At 34.1% G+C, this 10,199-nt stretch overlaps 1 protein-coding gene across 2 annotated transcripts; it reads left to right on the forward strand.

The window, feature by feature from the left end:
- The first annotated feature begins 267 nt into the window (after positions 1–267).
- Positions 268–3,489, forward strand: LOC132644851 (E3 ubiquitin-protein ligase RSL1-like). 2 transcript variants are annotated; one of them, XM_060361493.1, is made up of 3 exons: positions 268–1,264; positions 2,531–2,607; positions 3,237–3,489. In XM_060361493.1, exons 1-2 carry the CDS (start codon positions 405–407, stop codon positions 2,601–2,603), a joined length of 933 nt encoding a protein of 310 aa, XP_060217476.1. In that variant the 5' UTR covers positions 268–404; the 3' UTR covers positions 2,604–2,607; positions 3,237–3,489. The 2 variants fall into 2 exon arrangements, with proteins under 2 accessions (XP_060217476.1, XP_060217475.1); XM_060361492.1 differs by having other exon boundaries at positions 269–1,264; positions 2,531–2,595.
- Positions 3,490–10,199: the final 6,710 nt, after the last annotated feature.

Raw genomic sequence — 10,199 nt, forward strand, 5'->3', positions numbered from 1 at the left:
AAAAATTAGTGTTGTCCGTTAGTCAAGGGGAATAAATGAGCCAAAAAGTTGAATTGAGGGGTAGTTTTAGCAAAATAGATGAATAAAGGGTATTTTTATACCTTTTCTAAAAGTTCAGGGGCATTTTTGTTCTTTTCCATCAAATTTATTTGGGATTGTGACTAAAAGTGCACCACTTATGCAAACATAATGTACTATTAGTGCACCATGTGAAAGAATATGCATGATTTTGATCCAAACACAAACATTATGGATGATTTTGGTCCTTTTCTCCACTTTCCTTGGCAAGGGTCACAAACTCACAATAACCTCTTTAAGTTCTAAATAATCTTTAACCCCATAAATATTACTCATATTCATTTTCATCTTGCTGCTTAGTGCAACAAAAAATAAAAATACAAATAATGGAAGTGGCAAGTTCTTCTTGTGCTGCGAAAATAATAGAGATCGCCGACGATAACGACGACGTTTTAGTAATATTTGAAACCTCAAAAGCTTCGAAGAACAAAGGCAAAAAGCTTACTGATATTATTTCAGTAGAAGAAAACTTGTATTCAAAACCCAGCTCTAGTGGAACAAAAAAGGTGATGATTGATCTTTCTGAAGAATACCCAGATGATGATATTCAGTTTTTGGGTACCCAATTTGTACAAAATTCAAATTCAATTCTCATAGATGATGATGATCATGATAATTTCACTTGTGATATTTGTGTTGATGAAAAATCTCTGAGTGAACTTTTCAAAATTATGGGCTGTTCTCATTCTTATTGCAATGAATGTATGGCTAAGTATGTTGGTTCGAAAATCCATGAAAATATTTCCCGTATTTCTTGTCCTGTTTTAGGGTGTAATGGACAATTAGAGCCATATAATTGTCGTTCAATTTTGCCTAAACAAGTGTTTGATAGATGGGGAGATGTGTTATGTGAGGCAATGATTTTGGGTTCTGAGAAATTTTATTGTCCGTTTAAAGACTGTTCTGCCCTTTTGATTAATGAAAATAGTACTAGTACTAGTAGTAGTGGGGATTTTGTTGTCACTCAAAGTGAATGTCCAGAATGTAGAAGGTTGTTTTGTGCCAAGTGTAAAGTTGCTTGGCATTCTGGGATTTTATGTGAAGAGTTTCAGAAATTGAATAAGGATGAAAGGGAAAGAGAGGATTTGCAGCTTATGCAACTTGCTAAGGGTCAAGAATGGCAAAGATGCCCGAGGTGTCGGATATACGTCGCGAGGTCCCATGGTTGTGCCCAAATGCGATGCAGGTTTGTCATTTCTTGTTTGGATGTTGTTACACATCGTTTCATAACATAATCTATTGTATTGTATTGTATTATATTTTAGTCTATTGTTTTGACGAATAGTCCAATACAATATTTTGGATACTTAATGTCACACATCAACCATTTGAAGCAATATTATTTAAAAAAAAGTAAAATACAACAACAACAACAACGTACCCAGTACAATCCCACAAAGCAGGGTCTGGGGTGGGTGGAGTGTACGCAGACCTTGGCCCCTACCTTGGGAGGCAGGGGCGGAGCTAGGTAGGTTTGAGAGGGTTCATCCGAACCCCCTTCGGCGGAAAACTATATTGTATATACAGGGTTCAAGTTATGTTTTATGGGATATAGTTGATGTTGAACCCCTTGGCTTCGTCGTATATTTACTTCTTCATATTTTTTAACATCGTTAGTGAAAATAATTGCTCCGCCACTATTGGGAGGAAGAGAGGTTGCATCCGAAAGACCCTCGGCTCAAGAAAAATAAGGATAAAATATAAATAGAATTATTAAATAATAAATGAAGGCAAAATGAGAAAGACAAAAAAGGTAATAACGCGATCTGACCAAATCGGTCTTTACATAATGATGGATTTAACAATACAATAAAGTTTAAGTAGCAATCAAAACAAACATTATGTAATACAATACGTTACAATAGGTAACAACCATCCAAACAAGCTATTAGTTTGTCTGGTTTTCATGTTATCTGTTTGTCCCGGAAGATTTGTATGATGAATGATTTGTAAGCTTAGACGTTTTAAGTGAATGGTACAGTCAAACCATTAACCCGTAATCATATTGCAAATTATGTATATGTTCTTTTATGTCGTTGTATGAGTTCTCTGCTGCAATTTTGTTCTGGTTATCAGAAATAACAGAGTGCCTGTGATATACGTATGTATGTGCACAGAAATACTTCATATTAGCAAACCAAGTTGCAGTATGAACCCAAAACTGTAGATTCACAGTTCAAATAAGTAATTACTATCATAAAGCTGCTTGATCAGCAGTACGATCCCCCCCACCCCCCCACCCCCCCTTTTTCCTTGTGTGCGCCAACTTTCTTATTGTTTACTTTAAGTTGGTGTTCCACAAGATCTTCATTGCTAATGTTCTTTTTCATATTAAACAACAATAGAGCCGATAACTTGGATGCTTTAATTCCACTCATGGGCAACATGGTTTAATGCTGACTTTATCTCTATGTAGTCAAATTCTGATACATCATTGTTTTAACATTTGCAGGTGCGGATGTGACTTTTGTTACAGATGTGGAGCGGAGTCATCTAATCACTACTGCAAACGCTGTGGTACTTAGCAACGTATTTGCTTAAACTTATTAGTACTATTCTTTCTTTTTCTGTTTGTTAAATATGAGTCCACTATGGATGTAGCGCTCTGTTTAGAATATAATCGTGAGTTATACTTAATGGTCTCTTTTCTCAATTTTGATCGCGTATTAGGATTAGAACTTAATTGGATCTAGTGGTGAATGCATGGAAACATGTCCACAAATATGCATCTATATATATATAAGTTAACCATTCCTGGAAGATCGATCGTTTTGTACAACAACTATTGCATGTGAGTCTCAAACAAAGGGGTTGACTATATGAATCCTCACCCTTCATTTAAGGTCATATCATAAGATAGATTGTTTTGTGTTTGACCAAAAAAAAAAAGAAAAAAGACAGATTGTTTGATCTCTGTGTCCTTTTTTTGATCTTATGATGGAAAATGTTGTATTCAAGTCTTTGTGCCATTAAAGATATATGCGATCCTTACACTAATAGCTGACCCGAAACATTGTTTACTTTTTCTAGTCGGTTATATATAGATTATACGCTGATGGTACTCTGTAGCTATTTAGGTCAATTCTTCAAGATATATTATCTTCCAGGCAGACGGAAACTAACAGAACTAATGCTGAGATGCGCTTTGGTATTTTCAGGTAAACTGGACAGATTGTAGACATCTCCAGGGAGGCAAAAACTGCAAATGCGCGATTTCTTCTTCTGATTTTTGCTTAAATTGTTGGATGTAGATTTTCAAATTTTGGCTTACGAGATAACTGAAGAAATAGCTGAAATCTCAACATAGAAATGACTGTCTTCTAATTGTTTGATCTGAAATTCTGCTTGTTACCTTTTGTTTGAATGTTGTTTATAAATTTGGTAGCTTCTTACCTAAATACACTACAACTATGACTTAGTTGCAAACAAGTTGGGTCGGCCATATGAATCTCACTGATCACGTTACTTCTTTTAAACTCGTCTTAGGCTAATATTGTATAAAATAAAAGCTAAAATAAAGTAATACAAGTTCTTTAGCTTCTTACCTAACATATAAGGAGTTCACCAAACTAATGAATGCAAGATATATGTCTTTCATACAATAATATTCACTTAATCTTAATTAACTGGTGTATATTCTCATTCTAATTGGATCCAGTGGTGAATACATGGAAACATATCCATAAATATGCATATATATATATATAGTTCACCATTCTTGGAAGATCGAAAATTTGCCGGTGAACGCTATTTCTATTGAAATTAGCATTCACAAATAGTAAACAATGTCGACCCATATCTAAAAGAAGCAGCCCTTTAGTACGCAACTCAACCCTATGTTCCAAAAAGCACTTAAAATAAGTTCATTGACAAATTGGACTCATTGTTTTCTAGAATAGAAGTACAAAACAAATAGAGAAGTCTTTTAAGTACCACAGCTATTGCAGTAGTGATCACTTGAGTGAGCTGGCATTTGTAACAAAAGTCACATCCACACCTGCATCAATAATCTATCTTTTTTTTTTCCTTCGAATTATCCTTCGAAGGCACTGGTCTTTAATTTTTGCCTTTCAAATTGTTAGTCTTTAATTTTTTTCCTTCGCTTAAACAAGTGACAGAAAATACCCTGAGGTTCCAGGTTCGAATCCCCACTCAGTAAAAAATTTAAAAAAAACGCAAGGCAGAATTTGCCTTATGCTTAAGGCAAACTTTGTCTTGCTATTTTTTTTTTTAAAATTTTTGACTAAGTAAGGGTTCGGACGCTGAACCCAGGGGGTTTTAGGAGAAGGGAAAAAATTAAAGACCAGCAATTTGAGGGGCAGAAATTAAAGACCACCCCCGAATAAGGGCAATTGTAAAAATTGCCCATAATCTATGCTTTATTAAAAGCACGAACGGCCTTAGAAATGCTGATTGAAATTTTTGCCCTTCATTAAAAGACACTACAATAGACGAAATTGTCATTTACTAATTTCCTTAAGTTATTATTTTTATAATATTTCATTTATGTTTTTTAAAAGTAAAAAATTTACCGTTATTTTTGGAATAACACTAAAAATCAAAGTAGGAACTTCCGTGCATCTTAGGTTTCCTTTTATGTTTAGAAGTCCTTACATACTTTGTTATAGATTTTGTTTATGTTGCAGATCGGCATAATTCATCGACAACTGGCTGTGACTTGATGATTTATTGAAAGCTGCAACTAATCTTCGATCATGACTTGTGAGTTATGATATGTTGATAATATTTGTTCAAAAAGATGAAGTACATTGTATTAGAAAGTGATAGCCTTACTTTGGACAAGCCGTACCTACCTATTATTGGAATCCACCTTTCTGCAAGTAATTTAATTTCCTTAATCACTTGAATTTTCTCTCCAAAATTAATTTGTTGTATCTACTTGGATTAAAAAGACAGATCTTACAAAGGCAGAGAAAAATCTCATATATATTACACATTTAGTTGAAGTCCTAAATGTTAGGTAGAATTGTGTGTTTATTTAATTTCCATAATCACTTAATTTTTCTCTCCAAAATTAATTTCATGTATCCACTTGGATGAAAAAGGAACGTCCCTGTTTTTATTTTGAATAAGAAATTTTAATCATATCAAGTTCACTTAGACTTTGAAGAATAATTTTGACATGATACTAATTAGAGATTTGGATAAAAACTAAGAATCATAGAAGAAAATTAATTCTACTAAAAATGTTATTTTAAGTTTATAAACATATAATGCGGAATTCTACTAAATAAACATGAATTAGTGACAAAAATTTAAATAATAGCATTCTTCGCTAATCCTATTTAGCCAAAAATTAGTAACAAGTTATCAAAAAAATCATAGCTATGTACGATTTAGGACCGGATCAACAAAATAGCTAAGTGCAATTTTTTTCTAAATCGTACATAGCTATTTGAAAAAAACAAGTCCGTATAATAGGCGGACACCATTTGAAAAAATATGATACGAGATAAATATCAATTTGGAAGAGGAATAAAGTCTTAAAACCACCACTCATCTTAAACTCAGACCAACTAATGCAAGCTGACATTATAATTGTAGAGCGATACTTAAGAAGAATTTTGCATACGCCACTAACTTTTAGGCCAGTAAGCACCCCATCTTCACCTTTTTCTGTTTTTTTTTTTTTATTCCTTTGTTTCGTATTTCCAAAACTATAAGAAACTAAAGAAATCCACAAGCGTGTTAGTTGCAGAGATTATGGGCGTTCGGGAAGCTCTCAACTGGTTAAGAGCGGCTTTTATTTTTTTAGTAAATCAGATACTAATATATATTAAGAAGCTATTACAATAGCTAAATTGTTTGCTGGAGAGTTACTCCAATTTGGTTCAAAAGGATCATCAAATGTATCAAAATTACAGACATTAATAGTTCTTGTGAAAGTAGTTCCTTCCATGGCTGTCCAAAAACTTGCATTCACATACAACGGAGGAACTAGCATCTGCATTGTAGCACCAAAAAGTTCTTTTCTTTGCTCCTTCCTTAGCTAGAGCATCCGCCACTTGGTTATGTTCCCTGTATACGTTCATGACCATTACTGCTTTCCACTATGATTGGTTTCAAGTTTTATTGTACTGCTATGGTGAGGCTCTCCAATAGCGCAACAATTTCAGTGTGTAGCCAGTAGTAAGCTCTTGGTGAAACCAACTACCCAGTCGCCATTGCTGTTCCTAATCACCCCACCCTCCTCTAAATCCAGGATTCCCTGTGCAGGCTCCACCAGTGTTGAGTTGGTAGTACCCTCTATCTGGTGGAATCCATTTTATATGGATGTTTATGCTGGGTTTGGTGAGGTGTAGGTTACTTGTGAGTGAGCAGTACTCCATGGCTTTTGACCATGTGTCTTTGTGATTGATGGGATCCTTTTTTTGGTTGAATTGGTTGCTATTTCTGGTGAACCATCTATGCCAAAAACAAAAGGGGATGATATCTTTCTAGAGTAGGTAAGAGTTAAATTTTTTGTTTTTAATGTTGTCAAGATTGGCAGCCCAATTGTGGGGGTTGAAAAGAGTCTTGATTCCTAGGTTATCAGGCTTGCTGAGGTTACACATATTTTTTCCAAAAGATCAAGGCATTAGGGTAGTCGAAGATGATGTGTTGAATACTCCCATTGGTGCCATTGCTGAAGCTGCAAATGTCTTGGATATTCAGCCCTATGGAACAGAGGTAGTTGTTGGTTGGTAGTCTTCTATGATGAAGGATCCACATGAAGTATTTAATTTTGTTTGGAGTGTTCAGCTTTCACATCGAATTAAAGCTTGCGTGGTGGTTTTGGGGATTTCTTCTGGTGTTGTTATCAATGAGACAACATGCAAACTTGATGGTAACTTACCATTACTGTTAAGACTCCAAATGATGTTATCAGTTCTACTGGAAATTGAGGGAAAGAAGACATCCTTCATCAAGCTCTTGGAGCAAACTTTTCAAATAATTCTTATTTTGATTCTCTTGTTTATGATTGTAAGACACTAATGAAAAATTTTCAATAAGTTTTTGTTTCTTTAGTTAGAAAAATAACGAATAAGCTGCTCACGTTTTAGGTAGGGAGGATGTTTCTATGTCTGGTTCGATGGAATGGGGGTCTGTCCCACCATCTTTTATTTCTTATGTACTCATTTTTAATTTGAGTAATAATTGAGAAGATATCTTTTTTTTTAAAAAAAACAATAATTGTTCAGGTAATTGCAAAATATAAAAATTTAACTATCTTCACACATTTGAACTGAAATCAAATAACACAACGACCAAAAAATATTGGAATAGCACAACATTAATTTCATAGACCGAAAGTTGCCACTATTTTATCTATTTAATAATATCATTGCACTGAGAGATGACTGAGATAGTAATCAATAAACCTACTAAAAAACCGAATATATCATAACTGATTGTACCATGGGCTAGCCCGTATAACCTTTGCATGGGTCCAATACTCTTTAGCCAAGTAGAAAAGGCCAGCCGCGATTAAGGCAAGCAAGGTGCAGGCTGAGACTTGCGACTCGAATACCAAGTCAAAGACTATTAACTGGATGTCTTGCAAAGAGATTCTTAACTGAACGTTGAGGCTATTTAACAGTTTTGCCTTATATAGACAAATCACTCAAAGCCAAAGGTGCATGCTAAGAAAATTTCTCTGATCTAGTTACTCTCAATAAGGACCTTAGATATTTCGTAGAGCGACTCTCAACGAGGACACTAAGACTGCATTCGAACAAAAAACAATTATTTTTTTGCCCTGTATAAACAAACCACTCAAAGATGCCTCGTATACCTTCTATTTCCCTTTCATCTTTGTTCAATTTCTCAAATTCTTCGCACACAAATCCTGAATGCCAAGGAACTTCACACTTAGCGCAACCAACCTTCTACATTCCGGGCACTCCGACAGACTAATAACCATCTTTTCACCTGCGCATCCATCAATCAAAAGCGGGGAACAATCCTTAAACGGACAATAGAATATCTGCTCACACAGCGTGTCTCCTCACTTATCGAACACGTTATTAGGCAAAATTAATTGCCCATTACACCCCGTAACGAAACACAAAATTCAAGAGATGTTCTCTTGGATTTTAGAGCCTATGTACTTAGCCATGTAATCAGAATGATTGCAGCCCAAAATTTTGAACATATCAGTACTTGTAGATTTCTCATCAGCACAAATATCACACGTGGAAATGTCATTTGGGCCATCTATATGAACAGATAAATTTGTACTTGTTGTGACTTCCATCGATGCTTAACTAGTAAATTTAGTCGTGCTTCGCGCGGTCAAATACAACATTAATAAAAAAAAATCTACCTTATGAAATTTCTTATTTATCTAAACCTTCTTATAATTTACACTAAATATTAAATTACAATTATATATAAGTCAAGACATACATATGAAAATATATCCCCTTCTCAACTATCTTTCTCTCATCACTATATAGAGTAGATTTTGATGAAACAAAAAAACTTAGAATAGAAGAATTGCTTCGCTCAATTTAAGATGACCGATTAGGGCATAGGGTAAAAATTTATCCCTACCGAGTATTACACTAAATCATAGTTATAGACTTACATAGTTAAGTGCTCTTTATATTGTTAGTATCATAAAAAACATATTAAGAGAATTGTAAAAGTTAAAGACTCTAACACTAGTACTTTGGTCTACTTGTAGTTTGGAAAAGGAAATACAAGAGAAGAAAAAAGGTCGCACAATATTGGTAAGACACGATTGAGAATTGTTAACATCAATTACTTTGGAGAGAGGAATCAGGCCATCGCTCTACTTGGATTTGTTGCCTTTGTGAAACATTACTTTAGATGTGAGAATTGGCTACTCCGTTGACTTTGAAGAGATCTATCATAATGTTCATACAACGTGTTTCAATGTCAATCCTTCAATATTCGTGCAAAATAAACATCTTATTATCACCAATAATATTGAAACACCAATAGAACCGGATAACAATTTGTCTTTTTGCCAATTTTATTCGATCTACAACAATAAAATGGCTACAACAAATTGAACACTCCAGACTAAAAAGATTATACCATTATGCCACTACTACAAACAAAAACATAACACAAAAAATTACATCATACATGTAGAGAAATACTAATATGAATACAATCGCAACTGAGTGTACTTTTATGCGGTAAAGAAAAATATAAATTAGGAAAGAAAAAAAAAGAGTATTAGAAGGCTATAAAAATATTTATCATGTACGTGGACCTTGATAGTAACATCATTATTCTATCGTCATCTTCTCCATATCTTGTTGTTGCCTTTCATCTTTCTTTACAGTAAAACTGAAGGAACATGAAATTTTATCAGAGAAGAGTTAGGATTCTTAGCATCAATTAAAGTAAATAGAAAGGCAAAGTTACTTTGAAATTTAAAATTTTACTAAAAGTAAACCAATTCAGTAGTAGGAGCGTTATTTATGCTTCAAAAAGGCAACACATATATATTCATAGGAATCGGGATTAATAGATCAACCCCATGATTTAAACCACTGCAAATTTTGCAAGAACCAACGATAAGTTTCAGAACCCTATATCACATACAGGGTGGAAAAAAACAGAGGCAAAACTTCCTCTGATTTAGCATGAGTGACGGTTAGCCAAAGAATACTCCACCTGGGCAAAACTTTCTCATTGCATAAATTATTATTTTCATGGCTTTTGGCTTCGTAGTGGAAGGGTAATTAGAAATGGGGTAAAACATAGGGAGGGAAGATGAAGAGTGTGCCGTGGCTAAATAAAATTTACAGAGTATTTATACTCATTCATTTATCACGAGTTAATGAAAATTATCAGAGTTACAATAAGTCATTTTGGCAACGTATGAACCTGTATCATTTTGCCTAATGAAGACCATGTTTTAATAGCATTAACTGTATTAGTGGAGTAATTAAACCTTACTTCAATAAACGTACAATTGTTGAGAATGGAAGAAAAAAAAATAAGTTTTTACAAAGAGGAGAGTTAAATGAGTGACTGTGATTTGTTTTTAATATAGAAAAAACATGGGGAAAATAGAAAAAATGCCAAAAAAGGGAGGAAAAGGATAATTGTGTTTCTACACCATAGAAAGATGTCACATC

Source organism: Lycium barbarum, chromosome 6 (assembly GCF_019175385.1).
Source record: "Lycium barbarum isolate Lr01 chromosome 6, ASM1917538v2, whole genome shotgun sequence".
NCBI classification, from domain to species: Eukaryota; Viridiplantae; Streptophyta; class Magnoliopsida; order Solanales; family Solanaceae; genus Lycium; species Lycium barbarum.

Excerpts from the sequence above, each read along its gene's own strand:
- LOC132644851 (XM_060361492.1), top strand. The coding sequence starts at position 405 with ATGGAAGTGGCAAGTTCTTCTTGTGCTGCGAAAATAATAGAGATCGCC. Across the intron at positions 1,265-2,530 it reads TGTGCCCAAATGCGATGCAG|GTGCGGATGTGACTTTTGTT; the intron begins GTTTGTCATTTC and ends TAACATTTGCAG. Across the intron at positions 2,596-3,236 it reads TCACTACTGCAAACGCTGTG|GTAAACTGGACAGATTGTAG; the intron begins GTACTTAGCAAC and ends TGGTATTTTCAG.